At 46.6% G+C, this 25,554-nt stretch overlaps 1 protein-coding gene across 4 annotated transcripts in view; it reads right to left on the reverse strand.

The window, feature by feature from the left end:
• Positions 1-344: 344 nt before the first annotated feature.
• Positions 345-25,554, reverse strand: part of FGFR1 (fibroblast growth factor receptor 1) — a 115,395-nt gene continuing 90,185 nt past the window's right edge. Inside the window, exons 7-18 of one of the 4 annotated variants that reach the window (XM_053367605.1) lie at positions 25,193-25,383; positions 21,925-22,069; positions 17,807-18,003; positions 15,473-15,618; positions 13,156-13,277; positions 11,669-11,779; positions 9,962-10,152; positions 9,291-9,413; positions 6,687-6,757; positions 4,841-4,978; positions 1,689-1,794; positions 345-1,256 (exon numbers count right to left, since the gene is read on the reverse strand). In XM_053367605.1, the coding sequence (XP_053223580.1) occupies positions 1,080-1,256; positions 1,689-1,794; positions 4,841-4,978; positions 6,687-6,757; positions 9,291-9,413; positions 9,962-10,152; positions 11,669-11,779; positions 13,156-13,277; positions 15,473-15,618; positions 17,807-18,003; positions 21,925-22,069; positions 25,193-25,383 (1,718 nt within the window). In that variant the 3' untranslated portion in view covers positions 345-1,079. Of the gene's footprint in view, positions 1,257-1,688; positions 1,795-4,840; positions 4,979-6,686; positions 6,758-9,290; positions 9,414-9,961; positions 10,153-11,668; positions 11,780-13,155; positions 13,278-15,472; positions 15,619-17,799; positions 18,004-21,924; positions 22,070-23,141; positions 23,293-25,192; positions 25,384-25,554 lie in introns of all 4 variants that reach the window. The other 3 variants (XM_053367604.1, XM_053367603.1, XM_053367602.1) reach the window with 3 other exon arrangements.

Here is a 25,554-nt window from a genome sequence, read left to right on the forward strand (position 1 = left end):
ATAAGCTTGTTTAATTAAAAAAAAAGACTCTTCCGAGCACTGGCTTTGTTGGGCTGCAACCTCTCTGTTTCGCGTCAAGTGCTGTGAAGATACCCCAGGCCTTGGGGTTCCTGGTCACTTCCCAAGTTTGGTCCACAAAGCACAAACCAGGGCTGTGCCCTATGCCTGTTTTCCTGGGAGGAAGTCCTGCTGGGCTAGAAGGCTTGGTCCCAGCACAAGCATGCGCAGAAGTGCGCTGCGCCATCCCGACTGGCATCACAGACGCAGCAGGCCCTCCAGCCACAGGTGCTGCTGCCGCCGCCTGGCTGAATTTAAGACTTCCCAGTTGACAGCTGAATCCCTATGCCTGTTTTCCTGGGAGGAAGTCCTGCTGGGCTAGAAGGCTTGGTCCCAGCACAAGCATGCGCAGAAGTGCGCTGCGCCATCCCGACTGGCATCACAGACGCAGCAGGCCCTCCAGCCACAGGTGCTGCTGCCGCCGCCTGGCTGAATTTAAGACTTCCCAGTTGACAGCTGAATCCAGAGTGTCCTTGGGCCACAGGCTTTGCACCTCAGGCTTAGCTGTCAGCTTCTTGAGCTGTGAAGAGGTTTTGTTGTTTGCATTTGGAAGTAGAGAGCAGAAAATGCCCACTCTCTTCAAAGGAATGTTGTTCTCCCCAGAGTCCTTGTCAGAGAAGTGGCAGCAGGTTGCTATTGAAGCCCAGGTGTCTGGCTCTGCCTTTTTGTTTTGTCACTGGCCAAAAGGGGGGCAGGGGACGCAGTTCAACTCAAGTTCATGGGAAATATTCAAGCACAGATTCCCTGTGAGCTCCTCTTCCAGAGGTCAAGGACTTGCAATCATGGCAGCTTTGAGAAGAAGGGGGCGTTGTGGGTTTGGTTATTCAAAATGGAGTCTCTGCAGATCATGACTATGGCAGCTGGAAGGGGGCTGATGGCTGCCCCATGTGGTGCTCCACCACCAGTCCAGCTGGAAGCGAAGTGCGCGCACACACACACACACACACACTCAACACATGCACACAAACACGCTACGCTTGTGTACATGGAGGGTTTGCAAACGTCCCACAGAAGTTGGAGTCTCAGCGCCTTTTGAGTCCTCCATTGGCAAGCTGAGGTGGGTGCTTGGGGAGGCAAGGTTCATCGGGGAGGGGGTCGTGGGAAAACACAGAGTCCTCTCCTGAAGAGCAGGTGGAGCTGCGGGTGTCTGGAAAACCAGGAGAATACTGGTCCAATGGCATGGAAAGGTCCAGGTATTCCTAGAGGGAAGGAAAGAGCCATGAGGGCTTAAGCACTGGCCATCCCAGGGTCTGGAGGCCTCGGAGAGGAGAGGGGAGCCCCAAGAGACAAATGTCAGTAGAAAGAGAAAGGGGCATTAAAGCAACAGTGAATCACTTCACCCCAAATTTTCCCACACCCAGGGAAAATTGGGCCTATCAGAACAAAGGTATCAAAATAGAGTGTGCTCCAGCGACTCTCCCCAAGAAACACTGGAATTAGTTGCAGCACTCAGCAGCAGGAGCCAAAGCCAGACAGAAGACCTGGTCGGCCCCAAAAGCCAGAGTCCCCAGGGGACTCAAAGCATTGAGCTTTGAATCAATGGTTAGTCCAGGAAGCGGCTCCCTGCAACCTTGCAGACAGACAGAATGACACCCAGGAGCGTACAGTCTTTGGAAAAAGATGTATTTTACCTGGTTAGAGGTCATGGCCACAATCCTGTCTAAGTCTTCTACCAGTTGCTTAAATGTGGGTCTCTGGGAGGGAACAGCATGCCAGCAATCTCGCATCATCATGTACCTTTACAGAGAGAATAAGAGAACCGGATGAAAAATGTTTAGCACAGAGTTGCAGGACACGTAACAGAACATGGACAAGCCCATGAAATGCCTCTGTTTCCATGGGAAATAACTCGCATGTGTGTCTGTGTGAAGGGTGTGGGATTTTTTTGCTGGTCTGACAGCCTCCACTACTGGAATGCAATGCCCAACAGCTTTCCACCAGGGTGATGTGGCTTTTGGCTCCAAAAAGATTCCCCATCCTTCCTGCAGACTTCTCTGGGGCACTTGATTTGCCACCGTTGGAAAGAGGTTGTTCAACGAGATGAACCAACCCAGTCTCAGCACTTTCTCCTGACGCCCTTCTCCATCCCACTTGGTGCCCTGCAGATGTTTTGGACTACAAGTTGTGGTGGCGGGGATGGGGGTCCAAAGCACCATCTGGAGGGCACCAGGTTGGCCAAAGCTACCCTGACACTTGCACTTTACTGAACTTGCAAACACTCCATGATCTTCCTGAGACCATAAATCCTTACAACAATGCTACAAAGAATGTTTCAGATGGAAGTTGAGACACAATGACGAATCGCATAGAACCTTGAAACAAAGTCCTCCACCCTCATCTAAGTCCAGGTTTCTGTCCACCACCTCTGACATGTGACAAGTCTTTCCTAGTCTATCATAGACTGTTTATTTCTCTGTTACATCTACGCCTGCCTTTCTTCTGCATGTGGGGTTCACAGGGGGTCTCCAGTGCAGACAACTGAGACCTGCTTAGTTCCACACTTGCGCCTAAAGCAGACCTCTTGGCTCCGGGGGGAGACACAGGCCTGCAAACTGTAAACTTCATTTTCACTGAAAGCACGTGACAGGCTTGTATCCCATCAAGTCCTTGTGTGAGCAGGACTGCTTGTGCAGTGGAAATCCCCCTCCCTCTCTTCCCCATACGTTTTTAAACTGCTGTAAATAAATGCACACCACTTGTAAATCAAAGGTTGCTGCTTTTTATAAATAACAGTCAAATGAACCAATGACTGTTGATGAACATTTTGCAAGGCACTGAAGGCAAGTCTAATTTCTGCTATTAACATGCAGACTAATGCAAAAGGACTGCATATTTAATAGCAATTTAGTATGAAGCAGGGTCTGGATCTTTCAGCTGGGCTCTCTCTGCATGCTAACCAAGGGAACCCCGACACCAGAAGGTGTTTGTTTGAGCCTGCAGCAACACTTGCTCACTACACTTTGTGTAAGCCCCTTCTTAGGTCTGAGCACCACAATCCTCCTCATTGTGTGGCGAAGGAGGGAGGTGGATCTGTTGACAGCAGCCACTGGCCAGGCTGGCTAGAACAAACTGGGAAGGGACTGAGAGTCGCTCAAGACAAAAGACCAAGTTACCCCCCCTCCCCCTATTTGGGATATTCTCCTGCTGAGAAAAACAAAAATATAAAGGAAATGAAGTCTTGGTTTATTATCACGCACAGCTTTCAGCAGGGCTGGGAAAATAACGCTGAATTCCTGCCAGTGCTCATAATATGCATCTGCCGGTCAGCGGGGGTTCTGTTCTGCTGTGCCAGGCGGCTGCGCTCGATGGGGCTCTCCAGCCGGCCGGCCCTGCAAGCCGGGCAAGGAAAACCATCTCTGGGAACTCGTGTCATAGGAACAGGCTGACCTTGGGATCAGAATTGCTCTTTCCTTTTGCTCCCACGTACCAAGCCTCTCTGTTTCAGGTGCCCTCGCGTGGCAAGTTCAAATATCTGGAGGAAGAGAGACGCCACGGCTGCAGCCCCGAGGCTACGGAAGGGCCTCCAGCAAGAGGCCTGGTGGCATCAACAGCTCTCTTGACTTCTGGGAGGGGAAAGCACGAGCCCGACTTGCTTGGCATTTGGGTCGGAGGAGAAGGGAACCCCCGGCCGTAATGGCCAGGGTCAGAGGCATGGCTTCTGTGAATGCCGATTGCCGGGAATTGCAAGTAGGGAGAACGCCGTGAGAAACAGGGCGCTAGACGAGATGGCCTTTTCCAACATTTTATCTGTTGTGTTTAGGGATCACTTGGATATATGCTGTGTCGATGTGAAATGCCAGTATTGTTGCTGTTGCATTCATTTTAATGAAGTCTTTGATTTAACCCAAGCTGCCCTGGGCACAAGGAGAGGCAGCAAACAAACAAACAAACAAACAAACAAACAAACAAACAAACAAACACTGCTGAAACAGGGATAGCCCCTAACATAACCACTGAAGATTAGATCACATGTAATCTCCTCCAGGATTTCTGTTCACCTGGAAGTTTTGGGGGAAGGGCCATAGCTCATGAGACATCCCAGGGTGGGCTCGGCAACCTGCCCCTCCAGTCTGAAATCCCGGAGAGCCGCTGCCAGTCAGTGTAGACAATCCTGAGCCAGATGGTCTGGTATAGCTCAGTCAGTAGAGCCTGAGACTCTTAATCTCAGGGTCAAGCCCCACATTGGGCAGGAAGATTCCTGCACCGCAGGGGGCTGGACTAGATAACCTTTGGGGTCCTTCCAACTCTATGACTCAGTATAAGGCAACCTCCCATGCTCCCATGCTTCCACAGAGACCATAAGGGGCTGATCCTTGACAAAGCAGAATTCTTGCTGAAGCTTTCTGAACCATTTTGCAGGTAGGTATTTTTAGACTCTGGATTTAATGGTCTTACATGGCATTCCTCTTTAGGGGGTAATGGGTATTACTTCATTGGCTTCAAGATATGGCGAACGAGCCCTGGTATGTTTGGAGCACCTCCCGCTCATTCTGCAACAAAGTCCTGTCCGGACAGCACCACTATCAGAGCTGGTAACACTTGAGAATCTCTCTGCCCAAAGCAGGAATAGCCTTTGAGCCAGGAAAGGGCTAAGAGCTGTAGAAATGGCAAATAAAATAAAATAAACACTCCACGAAACCCAATGTACAATATATTGGCCTCATGCTGTGCTTTCAACACTTTAACGAGAACTGAAGACCAGGGCTGGAAGAACCCCATCTGTGTTCCTTGTCTGAGTCCAGCACAATGCCAGCCTGGGAAAGAGCCAGGAGGCAACACTCACAGCTCATTGGTGCAGTTGCTGGGCTTGTCCATTCGGTGACCCTCTTTCAGCAGCTTGAAAAGCTCTTCCACTGGCACTCCTGGGTATGGCGACCCTCCCAGCGTGAAGATCTCCCACAGCAGTACGCCGAAGGACCACCTGGCCAAAGAGCAGAGACACAGTGTGTGGAAATGGGGTCTCCCACCCAACTCACCTGCCCAGTCCTCACGGGGCTCCTCACAACATCTGTGTGGCAGAGAAGCAGGGCACCCCCTTCTGATGTGACACTTCTTGCACATGCAGCCTGGCTCAGCTCATCCAGCGCTGACATGGGGGAGGGAGGTGTGGGAAGACACCAGGACGTGAGAGTTCCCTTCTGCAAATGGTCTCCAGCTAGCGTTTGGATTTTTGACCAGATGTCAAAGAGAACAACAACTACCAGACTTTTAGAAGACATCTGAAGGCAGCCCTGTTTAGGGAAGCTTTTAATGTTTGATGTATCACAGTATTTTAATATTCTTTTGGAAGCCGCCCAGAGTGGCTGGGGAAGCCCAGCCAGATGGGCGGGGTATAAATAATAAATTATTATTATTATTATTATTATTATTATTATTATTATTATTATTATTAATATTATTTTATTATTAATTATTATTATTATTACCTTTTCTTTAAAGGTATGTATTTTAAAAATGTGTTTTTCCAACCATTCCCCCCCCCAGCTCTCCCCTATGATCACATCTCTCCTCACAGTGCTATGTCTTTCATGGTTTTTACTCTTTAAGTTACAAGGTTTGAATAATGATTGGAGAGCCATGGCCAGACAGTGTAGCCAGTACAGAGCTGGCTCAGAGTAAAGGAACTTCCTACATTCTAAGTTGAGCATCGTGTGCACATCAGGAATCACAGCAGTAGCAGTGTAGTTTGGTTATGCTTGCTTGGCTGAGAAAGAAAAACCTGCTGGATAGCTTATCTTAAAATGTTATTTCATAAGCATTTAGGTATGTTTTTTGAACTGGAAAAAACTGGAAAATTCTGAGAAGGGAAAAATCCAAAAGACAACTGTATTGCAATCTGCACATTAGTCCAGGCCAGTCCCTATTGGAATTTGCAAAAAACCAAATTATTCAAGCACCCCTAGCTCCCTTGACTGTCAATAGGCCTGCTTCTCCATGAAATGGTCTCATTAATTTTTTTTTAAGACTTCTTGTGGAGGTGAAAAGGTATTGGGCTGACAATAAGGCTGGAATCAGTAGCAGGATTCAAACAAACCTCAGTGCCAGACTGAAAACCCTCTTCCTGCTTATAATAATTAGCATTTCCTTAAGCAAAGATGAACCACATCTGATCTATTTCATCTTTGGGAATAGTATCCAGCACACTGGGCTTAGTTGGAGATGCCAGGAGGCTTAAGGGGGTGTTGCCTGCATACCAAGGTTGTGTGTGAATTGGACCACAAGCAAAGACACACTCCTTGGAGGAGCCATGAGCACAAGGAGCCATTCAGGAGTGGGTTGCCAGAGCAGTTGGTGTCTTGCAGCGCAACTGTGAATACTGTGGAACCAAAAGTGTAGCGGTGACACTTAACAGGTTGAAGGCAAAGCAGCCCGGTGCTCTTTCCCCAATCCCTCCACCCTCGAGGTCTGAGCAGATGGCTAGCAAGAGCAGAGGCTTCAGGGCTGGGACAGAGCCCTTGCCTTCCCGGCAGGAGGTCCTTCTTCCAATTCCTGGCACCTCCAGTCTGAGAAAAGATCGCATGGGTCTTTGCCTGAGCCCTGCGACCAGTTATGCCAGACAGGACAATCTGGATAGTTCCATGGACTGGCTCAGGTTAGGTTCGTGTCTAAAGTAGCCAAGAGATACTCACACGTCACTCTGGTGCGTGTAGATCCTGTCAAATAAAGCCTCAGGGGCCATCCACTTGACTGGCAAGCGACCCTAGGAAATAGGAAAGACAGCTGCATCAGCCCAAAACTGTGGGAAGGAGAGAAAGGCCAGGGTCTGTGTGCGTGAATAATGCAAAAAATAATAAATATGGAGGTGTTGTGTTGCTATGAATTTAGCAGTTCAACTTCGTTGGACTGGTCATGTTGTGCGGATGCCTGATCGTCTTCCGAAGCAACTACTCTATTCTGAACTTAAAAATGGAAAGCGCAATGCTGGTGGTCAACAAAAGAGGTTCAAAGTTTCTCTCAAGGCAAATCTAAAAAAATGTAGTATAAACACGTACAACTGGGAAACACTGGCCTGCGAGCGCTCCAGTTGGAGAACAGCCTTTACCAAAGGTGTCATGGGCGTTGAAGACACTCGAACTCAGGACAAAAGGGAGAAACGTGCTAAGAGGAAGGCATGCTTGGCAAACCCTCACCGTGATCAACTCCTGCATAGAAACCTATGTCCCCACTGTGGAAAGACATGTGGATCCAGAATTGGCCTCCACAGTCACTTACAGACTCACTGTTAAAACCATGTTCATGGAAGACCATCTTCCTCGGCTACCAGGGATCGCCAAAGAAGAAGAAGGAAGAAGAAGAATTTAGCAGAGCACTTCAGGGTTTGCCCTGTGATGCAGGACTGTCCCACTATCCTTTTATTAGAGTCCACTGATTATACTTGGGGGATCTGATTGACTGTCAGTTTTTAGGTTAGGAAGGAAACTTGCCCCAGCACAAAAGTGTCTGGAGATTTAGTTTTCCCTTGAAGTATGTGCATTGTTAGATGCAGAAGAGTTTATTTCTCATGATGTTGCACCATAGCAAAACAATACAAATATATATATATATAAAATCATGAAAAAAATAATCACTTCTGAAAAACAAAATCAAACATGTGCACAGCTTTAAATAAGGGTGTGAGCTGGAAGCGCCCAGTGTAGTTTTGACATTTCTACTTCTAGCAAAAACTGCTGTTTAAATCTTGTTTTCCTTATATATAGCACATTAAACAAATATGGCAAGCACCCCACAATCTCAAAATCAACTATGCAATGTTGAAAAGTGACTATACACAAGCAGCAATAGTGCTCTCCTAATTGGATACTCAAGGTTGTTGCTGGGGTTTTTTAATTGGGTTTTATAAACAAGAATAATATTTAAAAATCCTTCCATAATCATTAATCAGTTTAAACATATAATACTCTGGGGCATCCTGCCCACCTAGCAGTTCGAAAGCACATCAAAGTGCAAGTAGATAAATAGGTACCGCTCCGTCGGGAAGGTAAATGGTGTTTCTGTGTGCTGCTCTGGTTCGCCAGAAGCGGCTTAGTCCTGCTGGCCACATGACCCAGAAGCTGTACGCCGGCTCCCTCGGCCAATAAAGCGAGATGAGTGCCGCAACCCCAGAGTCGGTCACGACTGGACCTAATGGTCAGGGGTCCCCTTTACCCTTTAGCTTTTTACTATGGGGCAGCCCTTTACATCAGATTCCATGAATACATCTTTCAATCCATCTTAATACGGTTTAAGGCCAGCCATGCAGGAGAAAAGCCTTCAGATTGAATTAAAGCCTCTGCTTCCTCTGCTTTGAAATTTGCTCTTGAATTTCAATGTGTGATTTCAAGCTAGAGTTGCCTTCATGGTGCCCATACGTGCAAAGGCATCATTGAGGTCTTCTTCTGGTGCCCACAAAGCTTCTGAGACTCCCCCTCTCTCTCCCTGGCTTCTTGGTCATGAGGCAACGAGATGTCCTCACCTCATTCTCTAGTTAATTGTGTGGAGAAAGGAATGCCTGAAGTGGCACACAATCTGCTATCCAGGTAGAGGCCAGGCCCAGACTTGGACCTCCTCAGCTTCAGAAAGGTTTCTGCACAGTACCACATACATGACATCCACACCTTTTATGTGCAGAATATAATGATGAAAATAACCAATATTTTATTTTGGTCCCTTCACCACATGGTCTGGGGGTAGACTTCAACAATTAAAACACAATATTAAAGACTGTTTAAAACAACTTACTATGACAGAAATAAGGTGGAGCCTAAAAATATGCATCTCTAGAGTCAAAAGCCACGGTTCGGAGGTGTGTTGTCAGCAGTCGCCAAAAGTTGTACAATGAAGGTGTCAGATGCACCTCTATGGGGAGAGCACCCCGAATTGGGCTCAGAAATGAACGGAGGTTTTATGGGATCTAAACAGAACCCCAGCTAGAAGTCTGGGTGCTACACTATGGACCAATGGATGTTTCCGAGCCATTGTCACAGGCAGCCCCATGTAGAGCGCATCGTAACCATCCAGTCTGGAAGTGACTAGCAGCCAAGTCACCTCTGTCGAAAAGGTGCCATCGCTGGCAAACCAGTTGCAGCTGAAACAAGGCACTTGTAGCCCCTGAGGCACCACAGCCTTCCATGACAGTGTGGGATCTAACAGCCTCACAGACAGTGACCCTGTTCTTCCTAGGGGAGGGCAACCTTGTCCAGAATACAGGCTGGCCGTGAGACGTGGTGGCCAAAACCCCTGAATCGGCTACTCACGTTGGTTGTCTTTTTGTAATAGTCTATGTGATGAATGTCTCGAGCCAGGCCAAAATCAGCAATCTTCATCACACTGTCTTCTGTCACCAACACATTCCTGGCAGCCAGATCACGGTGAATGCACTAGTGATGAGACACAAATTGTTAGGGACCTGCAAGAAAGAAGCAGCAGCCCTGGGAGGCCTTGACACCTCCCTCAGAGGAATGCAGGGGCATTTTCAGCTTAAAACAAAACAGGGAACATAACAGCAAAAGAGGGCAAAATTATTTTTGACCAAGCTAACTTGCAGCCTGCATATATGACGTGAACCAAGCAAATCTGTGTGCCTCCTCCCATGCGAGGGACCTACCCCGTTTTTGCAAGAGAAAGAATCTCACTTTTTAAAAGCTGACTTCTTTGCCTCCATACCCCATTACACATTTTTCGTCTGTGGAATTCTGAAGCCCACACAGCCCCCCCCCCCATTATAACAACAACAAAGTTACAGATCCAATCAAACAATAAGCAAAGGGCTTCTGCATCCAAAAAGGCAGTATTCAATTGTCAGCCTAACCCTTCTGCCTTTTTCTGCAGCAGACAATTTAAATAATTCCCTGGCCCTTCTATCCCTCCTCAGCCCCCGTCCTCCTGTATGAACTGCACACCCACCATTCCTGCTGCGACTGCTCACCTTCTTGGACGCCAGGTATTCCATGCCTCTGGCCACTTGGTATGCGCAGGACACCAGGTCTTTGAAAGAGAGCTGCTCCTCTGGGATGTGGGTGGGGTTGTAGCAATATTCCATGCCTGGGGGGCGCCGAGCCTGCAGGTATTCCCTCAGGTTCCCTTTGGATGCATACTCCACGATCACATAGAGCGGCCCTGGCGAAGAGGAGACAGGCCTTGGGTTCAGAGAGCATAGCAGAGCCTGTCCTCAGGCAATCTCCCACTCAACAGGGCTCCTTTCTGTTGTGACCAGTGGCAGACAGAGAGGATTTGTACATTTGAGTTGCAAGACATGCTCTGGTAACCTCTGTGCTGGATTACTGCAGTGCGTTGTTATACGTGGGGCTGCCTCAGAAGACGGTTTGGGAACTTCAGCTGGTGCAACATGCAATGGCCAGGCTGCTCACCAGAACTAGACGGTTTGAGCAAATTACACTGATTCTGGCCCAACTGCACGGGCTGCCAATTAGTTTCCGGTCCCAATTCAAGGTGCTGGTGTTGACCTATAAATCCTTACACGGCTCAAGACCTCAAGACTTTAAGAACTGCCTCTCCCCATACAAACCGGGCCAGACCCTGAGCTTGCCATCTCATGCCCTTCTCTATGTACCTCCTTCCAGAGAGGTTCGGAAGGAGGCAGCAGGAGAGTGGGCCTTATCTGTCCTGGCTCCCCACCTGTGGAATGCTCTTCCCCAGAGAAGCTCACCTGGCGCTATCATTACATGTCTTTAGGCACCAGGCAAAAACAGTCCTCCTTACCCAGGCCTTTAACCATTAAATAATCTATGGCCTGTTAAAGATGGGGGGGGGGGGAGAAAGAGACTGTTATTGTTATTTTATTATTATTTTATTATTATGTTTTTTATTACTGATGATCCATAAAATGTGTTCTTACTGTTGTAATCCATGCTGGGATCTTTTGATAAAGGGCAGTATATAAATTGAATAAATAACAATAAGAAAAAATTAAAGGACAAGCACTTTACAGAGTTCAAAGCCCAGCACACAACTATTCGTCTTTCTAATTGACTTTGGAACGACCTCACACCTATTCTCAAGCAGGAAGGAATATAGAAAGCTTTCTTACACCAGGTCTAACCACTGGCCCATTAAAGCTCAGCACTGTCTCCTCTGACTGGCAGCATCTCCCAAGGGTCACAGGCAGAAAAGGGTTTCCCCATCACCTGCTGCTTGAGATTCCTTTCAGGGGAGATGTCAAGGGTTTTTTTCATCTTAACAAAATATATGTACCTTTTTGTAAGAAAACCTCTAAGTGGCTTACAAAAAAAAAAAGATTTTTTTTTTTAAATTCTCAATAAAAGCAGTTAAGAACAGGTAACATTCAAGAGATGATTAAACATTCAAGAGATGATAAAAATCAACGGAAGCTAAAAAGAGATAAAACACATAATAATAATAATAATAATAATAATAATAATAATAATAATAATAATAATAATTATTATTTATACCCCACCCATCTGGCTGGGCTTCCCCAGCCACTCTGGGCGGCTTCCAAAAAATATATTAAAATACTGTACATTTAACTAATGGATAGGCTTGTCCTTAAACAGAAACACTTTCAGCTATTTTTAACTGGGGATGGTCTGCCGCCCTCTGCTCTTCCACGGAGCCACAACTGCTTCCCTCAGAAGAAGCGCTCAGCCCTCACCGTCCTGAGTACAAGCTCCCAGGAGATTGATGATGTTCTTGTGCTTGCCAATAATCTTCATCATCTCCATCTCAGAGATCAAGTCAGACAGATCTTTTTCCGTGGCGTCGGCTGAGGAAGAAAAAGACATTGGTGCTGGCAGGTCGAGATTAAGAGTGGCTCAAAAAGGAATCAGCAGCTAAGGCTCATGGGCACCGCCCCCCCCAAAAGTAGTGCCAGGCCCTTTGATAGAGACAAAGGAGAGAAAAGTGGCCATGTGATAAAGGTGTCAGCAAACTGGAACATGGCCAGGAAAGCAAAGCGGAAGGGCTTGGGTATGTTTAGCTTAGAGATAAGAGATGGTGAAGGTGATTTGATATCCATCCTCAGATATTTGAAGGGGGAAAGAAGATGGGGAGAAAATTTGTTTTCAGTCACTCTAATGGGTAGGACCAGAGAGTTCAGAGGAATGGAAACATGGCTTGTGGAAGCTTCAGAACACATTTCTCTTCTATGATATCATAATTTGGATAGATACATAAACCTCTTGGCCAGCAGGAACATATAAAGAAATATATTTTTAAAAAACCTGGAGTGGTGGCAAGCAGAGCCATGATGTCTCAGTTGGTGATATTGCTACATACAGAAATGTTTTTATGCATTTTCTTTCTTTTCTCTCTCTCATTTAAAAAAACTTTTTATTTACTTATTCCGAAGGGAACAAATAAACATCATTAAGCTGGCCTCAACCGCAAAAATATTCTATCCATCTTGATTTAACTGTTTAATTAATATAGGTGTAGAACTTAATTATCAGTCTTATTTGGACACAGGATTGCCTATGTGAATGCATTTTCTTTCAACTGAACTAGAGAGTCTTGCCATTATTCTGTTCATATGTAACACAAAGCAAAACCATGGCTTGGCAGAAGCAGGCAGGTGCTCAGGGAGGAAATCAAAACTACTTTGCTCCTCCTCAGACCCTGCAGTGAGCTAAGGTATGGTTTGGCTTAGCATGTGGTCTGGACCTAGGCTTATAGTCTGCCTTGTTCCAGACAAGTCATGAGTTTGCTCCTTGTGGTTTGTCTGGACACATTCCAGGCAAACAAAAGCACTTAAGGAGGAGGCAGCAAAGTGGGGCAGTTGAGAGGTGTGCCCTGGAGGACTCCATTTGGCCCCTGGGTCTAAGTTCGCCCCATCTCTGCTCTTAAGGAAGGGATGGGATCATTCACTGCCCTTTTTGGTACAAGCTATGAAACCCATTTTGGGACACGCCAGTCACCTGATATTGCAATCATCAATGGATGAACATAACAAATGTGAACAGATGAAAATATTTCCAAAAGTTAAAAACGCAGACTTAAGCCCCTCAATGGCAGAAAGTCAGCTGTTGTTCTTCAAGAGGCCCTTGGAACAAAGGACACATGCAGGTCTTTTGGAAGGAAACATGGGAGCTGCCTGAAGAGAAGCTACAGGAAAAGAGAAGCTACAGGAAAGCTGTTACTTACATTTTAGCATCTTCACTGCCACTTTGGTCACTCGGTTTGGCTTGTCTTTGTCTAGCCCGATGGCCTCAGCAAGCACCACCTGCCCAAAGCAGCCTTCCCCCAAAGGTTTGCCCAGAATCAGCCTAGAGGAGAGCAAGAGAAAGGAGGTGATGGCAGGGAGGCTGCCCCTCTTCAGCTCAAATGCACAGCTCCAAGTCCTCACTTGCCCTTGGCTCAACACCCAACAGAAATTTCTTTCTTCTTGTAGATGGTTCTGGCTTTGACAATCTGGACCTACAGTGGCACCTCTGGTTACGAACTTAATTCGCTCCAGAGGTCCGTTCTTAACCTGAAACTGTTCTTAACTAGAGGTGTACTTTCACTAATGGGGCCTCTTGCTGCCACTGTGCCGCCAGCACATGATTTCTGTTCTCATCCTGGGGCAAAGTTCTCAACTCGAGGTAACTCTTCCAGGTTAGTGGAGTTTGTAACCTGAAGCATTTGTAACCTGAGGCGTTTGTAAATCGAGGTACCATTGTAATAATTTGTGGTTGGGATGGAATTTTACCCTTCAGACGCAGCTGTAAGTGGTATTTTTGTGTTCTGATAATGAAAATGTTGAAGAGTGGCAAGATATTGCAGTTTTCCAGTTTTCTGGAAAACCCGTGGTTGTAAGATGGGATGGGGGACTTGTGGCCTCGTCATCCCTGACCGCTGGCCATGCTGGCTGGAGTTGATGGACTTGGGAGTCCAATGTCTGTCAGGTCACATGTTCCCCATCCCTGGACTACAATGAAAGTTCAGAATTGAACAGTTCAGGTACCGACTCCACTTAAAATGGGGAAAGAATAACTTAGTGATTCCACCTTCCTTAAGCACAAGTTAAGCAATTGTTTATAAGAGCTTGTTAGTACAAATCAGCAGTTAACTGGTAAAACTTTTGCAGGACTTTACCACTTTAGGCTACAGGGAAGGGATACATGCCTGAATGCTCCCTTCTAAAAACGACAACCTACCATGCACACCCAAAACTATCATGCCAGGGGGAAGGTTCCAGCCTAGTGTTTTCTCTGATATACTGTTTTTCTGTGTGTAGAGTTTTTTGTTTTTGTTTTACATGCTAAAGTCAGCCTGTTTGTTTTTACAGTCCTAGGCAGGCAGCAGCCAAAACAGGAGGTTAATCATATCCCTGGTGAGACACACCTGCTCATTCAAACCAGTTGTAAAGTGACTCCGAATTACATTAGCAGCACATGATCTTGCTAGTTGCCCTTCCATCTACAGTGGTACCTCGGGTTAAGTACTTAATTCGTTCTGGAGGTCCGTTCTTAACCTGAAACTGTTCTTAACCTGAAGCACCACTTTAGCTAATGGGGCCTCCTGCTGCCGCCGGAGCCCGATTTCTGTTCTCATCCTGAAGCAAAGTTCTTAACCCGAGGTACTATTTCTGGGTTAGCAGAGTCTGCAACCTGAAGCGTCTGTAACCCGAGGTACCACTGTATATCACATCAAAAGAAGGGCCAAACCAGATGAGACTTTAAGAGATACATTATTCGGCCTCCTGTCCCTTTAAATCAGGGATGGGAAACCGTTTTCAGACTGAGGACCACCTTCTCATCTGGGCAATTTTCTCAGGGTCAGAGGAAAAGTGGGCAAAGCAAGAAATGTGCATGTTACCTCTGTAGAGCAGGCTAGTTTCAACACACACTCGCACAACACTCTCTATCCTCCAGCCAGGAACCAAGAGGCATGGTCAGAGTTCAAAGGCACATTGGAGCCAGGAAAAAGCACCAATGGGGGTATGAAGTAGGGCTGGGGAGGGTCTGGGGAGGCAGGTTGTGGCTGAAGTAGCATGGCCTGGAGAGACTTGAGGGCCAGGGAGGTTTCCCACCCCTGCTTGGAATTGTGGCTCCAAAGTACTTTGTTATCAATAGATAAATGGGAATCTGCTACACTTTCTGTGGAATAATATTCTGTCTCCAACAATGGTGAGAGATGCTACCACTTTCATAGTATCTGCAATTCTCTGCCTTGTTTTGAAATACAACATTACTAGAGCTTTTCTCGCTCTGCTTCTGAAATTTCTGGAAAGTTGCAGAAATCTCCTTTGTGCAGGGGAAATGGGTTTCCTGCTCACCTCTCCCCAGAGGACCAAAACACCAAGTCATGAGCACTGGCCTTTTCCAACTGAAAAAAGAGAACGGACCCCCCAATGAAAAAAGAGAACGGACCCCAAGCCAACAAACACAATAACTTCTTCCCCACCAGTATCTGAGGGCACAGAGTAGAAAAGGTGTCAGACATCTCTGCTTGGCTGAGAAAGAGTAGAGTTTGTTACCTGTCTCTGGGAAGCTCCCAACGGGGGTCTTCTGGCAGCTCGTATTCAGAGACACCTGCCAGCATTGGGATCCCACTGGAGGAAAGCCGTGAGGGGCGCACAAGCATCACACCAGAGTTCATGGAAGAACTTGAATCAGCTGATACCTGCAGTGGGAAGAGTGGAAGTTACCTTCGGCAAAAAGACCCCATGAGTTCAGCTCTGGTAGGGAGAAGAGTTGCTCACCTCCAAGGAGACTATATTTATCTGTCCTGGGACCTGGGTCCTTGCTGCTGTAAACAAACTTTGCTCACTCAGGGCTTGCAAAAGTACCACAAAATCATAGAATATAGAGTTGGAAGGGACTCCAAGGGTCACCTAGTCCAACCACCTGCAATGCTGGAATCTGAATATATATGACTGAAAGCCATCCAACCTCTGCTTAAAAACCTCCAAGGACGGAGAGTCCACAACCTCCTGAGGGAGTCTGTTCCACTGTCAAACTGCTCTTACTGTCGGAGTGTTTAGTTGGAATCTCCTTTCTTGTAACTTCTTGGTACCATGTGACAGCCCTTTAGAGATTTGAAGACGGCTATCCTGTCACCTCTCAGTGTCCTCTTTTGCCAGCTAAACATAATCAGCTCCCTCAACTATTCCTCATCAGGCTTGGTTTCCAGACCCTTGAGCCTCTTGGCTGTCCTCCTCTGCACACCTTCCAGCTTGTCAATATCCTCCATAAACTGTGGTGCCTAGAACTGGACACAGGACTCCAGGTGGAGTCTGACCAAAGCAGAATAGTGTGGGAATATTACCTCACAGCCCTACCCAGTCCCTGTCATCCTCCTATGGCCATGTCAAAATTCAGAGAGCCCAGTCATCAGGGCTCCCCTGCATTTTGTAATCTGCACTGTGGAAATGCTGAATTTGGATTCAGCATCCAGAAATTTTTCAGCTAACTTTTCAAAACAAGCTGCTAGGCATTATGTGGTTTCAATGGCTGGGGGAGGGGTATATGCAAATCTGTTTAATTTGCATTACATTATACTGGCTACAGGATTCCGTTTTCCATGGCACAGAACCTAGGTTTATTTTTACTTTTGTTACATGATGAGGTCAGGATTGCAACAGCTGCATGCAGTTTATTAAAAGTGTGGTGTAAATTACTATAGTAACAATTATGACTATGCCTTCTTTTCTCTGCTCCTGCCTCAAAGAAGCAGATCTTGGTTGCTACTGCTTCTTTCTCCTGCACTTGCCTCACTTGTGACCTCTCTTTCTCACAACCAGCACGGTTGGGCCTTCTGGCCCAGACACATGGCAAACGAAGAATGAGGAAGTCACCAGAAGACCAGATACTCTAACGCTGTTTAGATGCAGGGTAGCCTACATACCACATCTCATGGATCAACCTGCGTAATTCAGACCACAGCAGGTTCTGCTGCAGAAAGGGGCCAGCACACAGGTAGTCCTGGGTGCCTCAAGGGAGAATGGGTTTCCCCACGCCTCTCTTTCCAGCAGCCATTGCCTCCTCCTCCACTCCTTGGTTCTGCTGATGAGCTACCTTGCTCCCACATTGTGGCTGGGAGAAGGACTTGGAAAGAGGCCAGCGCATGTCATTTGCACATTGTTCTTGTCTTTCTGGCCCCCAGGAACTGCAGTTGAGCCTCCTAGGAGCCAGAACAGATAGCAGAACTCTCTGCTATTAGCTTGCACATTTGTAACCCACCAAACTTAACACAGCCTACCAGTCTACTGCTTGACAACCATTTTAATGTTGCAGTTTCTAATGGGCAGCAAAACAGAGATTTAAATCTGGGCCCTGGTGGGCTGTAGCAACACAGAATTCCTCTTGGTGGGTCACAAGTTCTGCAGGCCTCCTTTGACCTCATCTGGAGTGCCTTAAGCCACAGCATGCCCAGCTCTGATCTATGCTGACCATACTAGGCAAGCAGTTGTGTCACAGGCATCACCTGCTTCTCTGTTTCCCCTGAGGACAACAGCGGAGACTCTACAGCCCCCTTCCGATGTGACTGGACTCCAATTCTCATTAGATTCCCAAGCAGCATGGCCAACGGGTCTGGGTTGATGGGGGTTGTAGTCGTGTTCCCCAACACTGCCCTAGGGAGTTCATCCACATCAGGAATAGCCAACCTGGTGCTTTCCAGATGTTGCTGGGCTACCAGACCAATGGTCATGTTTGCTGGTGCTGATGTGAGTTGGAATCAAGCCACACCTGGAGGGCCACAGGTTGTCAACCCCTGAATTAGACCTAGCGAGCTTTGCTCAGCATGGAGGCAAGGCTCTTGCGGGAAGGGGGGTAGGAGACAATCAAACCCCCCATCTACTTTCTGTTACCTGTCTGCGCAAGGGGATGCTCTTGGCCAGCTTATGCACAGCCAGCTGGCTGTTGAAGTCCGACTTCTTTGTGGTGCTCTTCATCTTGTATATGATGACGGTCACAATCATGCAGGAGATGAGGAAGCCCCCTGTGCAGTAAATGATGATCTCCAGGTACAGAGAGGAGGCCATCATAGCTGGCTTGTCTTCAATAGCTGGATTGGTGCAAAGAAAGAATCAGCACACTAGGCACTCATTCAGCAGCAACTAAAAACACCACCATAAAAAACCACCACTACGGGGGTCAAGGAGATAGAGAAAAGTGGAGAGAAAAAGCAGCTTTACTTAACTTCTAAAGGTGCCAGGTGTTGTCTGCCCTCACTTCTTGTGGCAGCCAGATGTGCCCCCCAAATAATGCAGAAGAGAAATGGATGTGCGAGCTGAAGCAGGAAGAAGGGCATGCCAGTGCCTTTTTGCAAGCAGCCACTTCTGCAGCCCCCACCCTGGCTTCTAAAAATAGACAAACTCTAGGCAAAAGGGGGATCCCAAACCAAAGTGCCTTCATGAGTTCGCTTCTCTAGGATCCCAGTCTCTTATGGGACAGAATCCAGCATGGACCACATGGAATTCAGCATCCCTAGTAGATTCCTAGCACTTCCTGCAGACAAGCATTGACTTCATTGTTTAGAACTAAACATGATGAAGGTGCTCTATGAACAAAATCTCCTTATGTATTAAAGATTATCCTTTTTAAGGGCACCTGAGACCAAGCAGCCAACATGTGTCAGCCAGAGAGGAAGCAGCTGCAGGGAGTTTGCCTTGTCACTCCCTCCCAGAAAGAACAGCAAAAGAACCCTGCATCTAATAATCAGCGCCTGAGCTTGCTTTTTGCCTTGTCTTCGTCAATCCATTTTTCCTTTTGTTTTGTGTCTTTTAGACTGCAAGTCTGGGAGAATGGACGGACTTATTACTGAGCACTGTAAGCTGCTTTGGGTTATTTTTTCCAGCTGCAAGCTGAGTAGCTAGTCCTAATAAGTGTAGACCCACTGAACTTAATGGAAATTACTTAGGTTCATTCATTTCAGTGGGTGCATGGGGTGTTAGGGGAGGGGTAGTACCTCCAGTGAGAGACATGCCATGCTCCTTCTGGGGTAGTTTGTCTTACCATTGATCCCCACCCTGCTCTCACTCAGCTCTCACCTGCGGCTCCTAGAAGCTGTCAGCATGCAACAGCGGCCACAATCCGAGAACAGCTGCAACTGACTGGTCAAACCAAGTGAGGATGCTCAATGGGTCTCAAACCCTCGGGGATTCAGGGTCTTCCCCTGCATGCAAAGACAGGCACTGGCAGATTGAGCAGATGAGACCAAGAGTGGGTCCAACAGTCAAGAAGGCGGTTTCTGCCCATGCTATAAAGGGAAGTGAGGGGCAGATGGCTTATCAACCTGGGAAGAAGGAACACTCTGATATCCTAAGCCTCCAGTGCCTTGCAGAATATCTTCAGGAGAAGAAAAGGCTCAGGAGTAAACCGTACACAAATTCAGAGTGGAGTCCCTAAGACGGTTGGATGGCGCCTTGTACGCCACTTTCTGGCAATTCCTGCAGCCAAGCTGGTGCCAAACATCTTGCTCTGCCTTCCATTGGACACCATCGGCAAGGCCTTTTACATTTACAAATGTAAATGCTAAATTCACTGTTCTGCTTATTTTTGTCTTCAACTCTGCCTCCACACTAGAATGTGGCCCAGAAAGAATGTGACCCTTGGGCTGAAAAAGATTCCCCAACCTCATCCAATTGGGTGAATATAATTGGGAGAATAAAAATGGTCTTTATACTCCTCCTCAAGAGAAAGGCCGAGGAAACTGGAAGCAGCAAAGAAGGGGCTCTCATGGGTGTATCTACTTCTTCTAGCCTTTGGGAGCAGAAGCCCAAAGTTTCTGGAGGATACCTGGGTGGCAAAGGCTGGCTTGCATGTTAACGGAGGCCAGAGAATTCTGGGGCTACAGGTGTGCTCCAAATAAGAAATTTCATGGAGTGGCAAGTGGGAGTCAAAACAGAACATGTGCAAAATGAGTGCTTGTGTGTGTGTGTTGCTGAACTCTGTTTGTGATTTCCCAACCTATTTGTAAAAGCCAAGGAGTGTTGAGGACCACATCACAGCTGCCTGCCAAACCTTTCAGAACTACATGAGTAATGCTTGCAGGAGATGAGTCAAATGTGTCGGATTCTGTTGTTTGCTCTGTTGAACCATCTCTTGCAGGTTTTGCCCAGAAACGTTCTCAGCAGGCTGTCAAGTACAAAGCACTTTCACCTGGGGTCTTCCTAGTTGTATCAGCATCAGCTTAATGCTTGTTTGCAAAGAGAGAACTCTTAGTGAGAAAGTGCAAAGCCTGTGTCAAGGCCAGAAACATTTTTCTGAACTTGTTTTGGAGAGGGCATTGGAGCTGCAATTTGAAGAGAAAGAGATGAAAAAAGGATGTTCCCTCCCTCACTTTAGTCCTCCCACTCTTAGAAAAAACAATAAGCAACAGAGAGAAGATGGATAGAGCATGTTGTTGGAAGGAAACGGCTGCCATTTTGCCCTGTTCAGATCACAGGGCTCTGAGTGGAAACAGGCTTGACAAGGAAAACAAAAGACTGATAACACAGAAAGTTTTTTTCCTTGTAGGTGTACAAATAGCACATGACCTCAAAAACTTTCTGAAGTCGAACATTACCAGTTCTTGCCAGCCAGCTTTTGATGGCTGAAAAATGAGCCCTGCATCAACCAGGCAGGGTGGAACAAGAGCCCACAAAACAGCAGTTTATGCAAAGTAGAACCCAAAAGAGAATGCAGGAAGAATAGCAGAGACTTCAAATTAAGCAAAGGCCAGATTCCATTCCCTTTCAAGGCAAGGCCACCAAGAAAACAAAGCCATATTCGGGATCTTATGGGAAAGCAAGCAGATGTTGGGGAGCCCATTTCCTAGTCTCAGTTCTTGGGGGACTGGAATCCAGAGTGTGCTCATTTTATCACAGCCACCTCACAGAGAGATGAATCCAGTTAAGAAAAGGGCCATCTTCACCCAAGCTCTCCAAGGCTTGTGCATGATTTATTTTATCCCCCTTTTTGCAGTAACCCACAAGCAATATGGGTTTGAAGGCCCCCTCTACAGACTTCCTGTCCCCAGGAGGAAAAATAGCCACCTATCAGTGTGGGGGTGTCTGCCTGCGTGAGCTACATCGGTTTTCTTTGCATAGATGTATGGATATAAGGGGAAGCTACCCTAAGATAGCTAGTTGCACAAGCCTTCGGTTCTACAACTGGAACATCATCATAGTGAGACTCCTGTGTCAACTGTAAAGTTTTGAACATTTCCAAAACATAGGCAAATCAATTGCCAGACCACACTCAAGTCCCAGGAATGAGTAAGTAGAAGCTCCGTGAAAACGTGTGTGAGAGGAGCTGCACCCCTAATTTTCAGCACCATCAAATAAGCCTACTCTGGTGGATCCACAAGTACCCAGTTATACTGACTGCAGTCCAATAGCTGCCTTTTGACCCCACTTTAAAATTGAAAATCTGGGCTGGGAGTGAGGTCCAAAGAGGAGGCTGTATATATGGAGACCTGTATCCGACACTGGAAACCTGGAATCCCAAAACACCTAGCTCTGCTACCCCTAACTGCAGTATGTGGGTGGTCTATGATCTCCCCCAATGCATCCACATAGGTCCACTGGGCACAGGTGGGGTTCTGTTTTAGCACTCCTTGCTGAGAAGGCAGCAAAGTGCATGGAGAGACTGATCTTGCCCAAGAGAATGGAACCAGCTCTGTCAGAACACCTGGCCCTCACTTCTGGTTAAGCCCAAACTGGAAATTCACCATGCCTTGGTCAGCAAGAGCCACCAGATGTGGAGATGGACCATCCCAATTCCGCAGAGAAGGAAAATGGGACCACAACAGGGCAGATGGCTCACTGACTGTCACACCAGGGATATCTCAATTGTTGCTAAGCAACCCTTCCTCTAGGAAGGAACCAATTTGTGAGACGACTCTGCCATATTGGGGGTAGCTCTTGCGGACCACAGCGTACTCATCTCCATGCATAGAAGAGGACAGCAAGGAGGCAGAGAAAGGAACAGAACCAGTATATACCTTCCAGAACCGTCAACCATGCAGAGTGGTGGGAGATCCCAATAGAATTACCCGCCAAACATGTATACTGCCCAGCATCCTCAAAGGAGACATTCCTTAAGTGAAGGACTTCCATTTCTTTGTCTGTTGTGTTAACACCAGCCGTCTAGAAAGGGGAAAAAATGGAAGCAAAGGGGGAGAGAGAAAGAAAAAAAAGGAAAATAGGACGAGCAAACATAAGACCCCTTTAGGAACCAAGGTGCAGGAGGAGGAAGAGGGAAGGGGTAACATGCCCCCCAAGACCTCCTAAGGAACACAGACACCACTGCAGACGTATTGCAATAGAGAGCCTTAGGACAACCTCCGATCCAGGCTGACCTAAAGAGGCAATGTTAAAACAACAACCCTTCACCAAACTGAATTTCCCTGCCCATCTGACATGCTGGCGATGGGCCACATGGAAAAACTAACCTTAGGTGGGGGGAAGAACCAGCTTAGTTTCATGGATGGGAAGAGGAATAATGGTGGAAGGGAGATGGGAAGACAAGAAAAGGAAAGGGAGCAAGGTCTGGGTCAAGAAGTGACAGAGCACTAGGGGGAGAGGCTGTGCTCCTGTACACAGTCATGAAAAAGAAATTACCTTTTTTATTTTGCCAGGGAGAGCAAGGGTACTCCAAGAAGCCAAAATCAGATATGCAAAAAACTCAGGTTTCCAGACTTTAATTGATAGGTCAATTAATTGGTGACAGCCAGTTTAAAATTGGCAGGACTGCACAATTAAATGGTATGGACATGCATTTTTATGTGGCTTTGATTTTGCTATCTCAAAAGCACACCTATATTTAGATTTTTACAATTCTAAAATCAATGTAATTAGCTGGTTACCTATCAGGCGATCAGAGCATTTCTCCGGCAGCCTTTGTAAGAAAAATACAGAGAAACCAATGCAATAAAGTTTAGCTTGATGTTTCAGCAAAAGAATCTGGGGGATGTTTTCTTATATTGGCTGAATTAATATAGATAGAAAGTTAAGAAAGCTCAAAGAAGGGAATGATCTATTAAAATGAGGAACGGGGAAGGGCATGAAACTAAACTGACCAGCCCCTTCTGAGGATTTTTCCATGGCTTACTGCACCAGAAACAGAGAAGAAACAGGAGAGCCACAAGAGTTTGGTTTTCCCACCACGAAGGACTGGCCATCCAAGCAAGAGCCCCAAAGTGGCGTTCTCCCCGTTTACCTTCAGCCATGGGTCTGGTGACGGTCAGCCACGCAGACTGGTTAGCCTCACCAATATAATTGGAAACCTTACAAACATACTCCCCACTCTCAGCCTCTGTCACATTATACAGGGTCAGCACCTCCGCATCGGAGCTATTAATTCCCGAGCTCTAGAACAAGACCAACAACACAGGAGTCACTCAATGGCCAACGGATGGGCACGTCGCTCCATGTTCAACAGCAACAATCAAGTGGGCATCTCCCTGTGCCCACAAGCCAGAGGTGGGGGGAACTCAAGCTCTCTGCCCATCCTGCCCCCTCTCGCTGCAAGGATATCTCCTGGGGGCACAAACTGCACCCCTCTCACATCTAAAGGAGCAGCAGTACTTAATAGCTGTATGGCAGGGCCAAGTTCATCAGATGCTAGAACCTGGAGAACTTGCTAACTGCTTTACAGTTCAAAAAACCCTCCAAACCAAGCCTTTTTATTTATTAATTTTTGCATATATAAAAAACCAGTATACTATTTATGTCATAGAATAAGACATGTTTTAGATACATCATAATAAGTAAACAAACATGAAAGCCACAATACTCTTTTGTTGGGCATACTAACCGCTAGCTTGTAATTAAAAGTACTTTAAACTATTTTATAATATCATTTTGGTGGCATTCAAAGTAGCTTAAATGAGGTTTTATTCATGCATAAAAATCTCTGTCTTAACACTCACATTTTGGTCCTGTTTGCTGGGATAAATTGGTTTCAAAAGCAATGCACTAACCCCCATTTTTCTACCCAATTCTCCTCTTTAAGGTGCTTAGCATTCCTTCAATAAACCTACTGTAAAGTGTTTAAAAGGCACAGATGTCTCTTGATGATCAGGTTTTAGCATCACAACCAGGTTGGATTCTGCTCACTGTCAGAAGCCCAAGGCATGGGATTTGAGCTTTTGCACAGCTATAAATAGCAGAGCAAGCACATGAGGCAAATGTGAGTTGTGGCAACATATTGTGGGATGCTCTCCCCAGGGAAGTTCGCCTGGTGCTTTCATTGTACACCTTCAGGTGCCAGGCAAAAACACTCCTCTTTAACCAGGCCTTTGGCTGGCTGACATTCAATGCCCTTTTAAAATGTGTTATTGGGTTGTCCTTGTTTTTATTTTGATCATTTTATATTGTGATTTTATCCTGTGAACTGCCCTGAGACCTGGGGGTGTAGGGCGGTATGCAATTTAAAAAAACAAACTCGCTGAAGGCTATGAATTAAATTCTGAACCCATCCTCCACAGCACCAGCAGAACCATATCTGCTCTGTTTATATTTGGAGAAGTTACTGGTGTGCCACCAGTTCTTCCCTAGCCTTATGGTAACTTCATGTAACAGTAAACAGCGCCACATAAGATTCACATCCTCCTCTCTATGGGGGATTGTAAAACTTCAGGAAGGACTTTTGCTCCCACTTTTAGTTAATGCCAGCTTCTTGTTCCATCTGAAGCAGGGATAGTGTTTTAACTCTATTATAGCTTCATAACTCAAAATTTGAAGTTGTATTGTTTTAAAACCACAGTGAGAGCTAAACCATAAATCCTGGTTCAGGCGAAACAACAACCTGCAGTTAACTACAAGCAGAAGCTTTCAAGTTAATCTTCCTGGCCACATGGTTGGGGAAGAGGGAACTGCAGGAGGGAGGCTAGGCCTCTTCACTTGGGGCTAAAGCATGCTTAGGCGTTGTGTCTGAATGAGGTCAGCTGGTGCTGTGCTGTGCTATGGCATCCCAGCCGTACTCCTTGGTTGGGAATGGCCAAATTCAATACCCACCCACAGCTATTTTTCTTTTGCATGCTTTGCTGTAGAAATCTCACAATGGGGAACTTGGACCCAGACTGAGCTGGCTTGACTTAGTCTGGCTGATCAACCAATTGGAAATAGATTATCCTGCAGCATCAATTTAGAACGGTCTTGTCCCTTGCTTGTAGCCACCTTACATGTCTCCCTCCCAAGGCAGTGGAAACAAGCCCCATGTTAACAAAAATGTCACCCATCACTTGAGATAGTGGGGTTTTCTTTTACCTTCAAGACCTGCACATAAGGCAAGTTATTTGGCCCAATCTTGCTCCCATTGACCTCAATGTGCTTCAACCACTGGATGTGGGGCTGAGGGTCACTGTAGACTTTGCAAACAAATTCAACGTTGCTACCCAGGGAGACGGTCTTGTTAGCCGGGAGCCCAGCTTGTAAGATAGGCCGGTGAGGTGACCTCTCTGGAAAAGACACAGAAGAGAATGGTTTCAGGCAAACTGGAAAAGGAGAGAGATGAAGACCCACTTGCCTATTTATTTAAAACATTTATATACTGTCTTCCAACCAGACGGTTTCCAGGCGGTTTTTTTTTAAAGTAAAGCAACAAGAACATCAATGATAACTAACACAAA

This window comes from Podarcis raffonei, chromosome 15 (genome assembly GCF_027172205.1).
Source record: "Podarcis raffonei isolate rPodRaf1 chromosome 15, rPodRaf1.pri, whole genome shotgun sequence".
NCBI classification, from domain to species: Eukaryota; Metazoa; Chordata; class Lepidosauria; order Squamata; family Lacertidae; genus Podarcis; species Podarcis raffonei.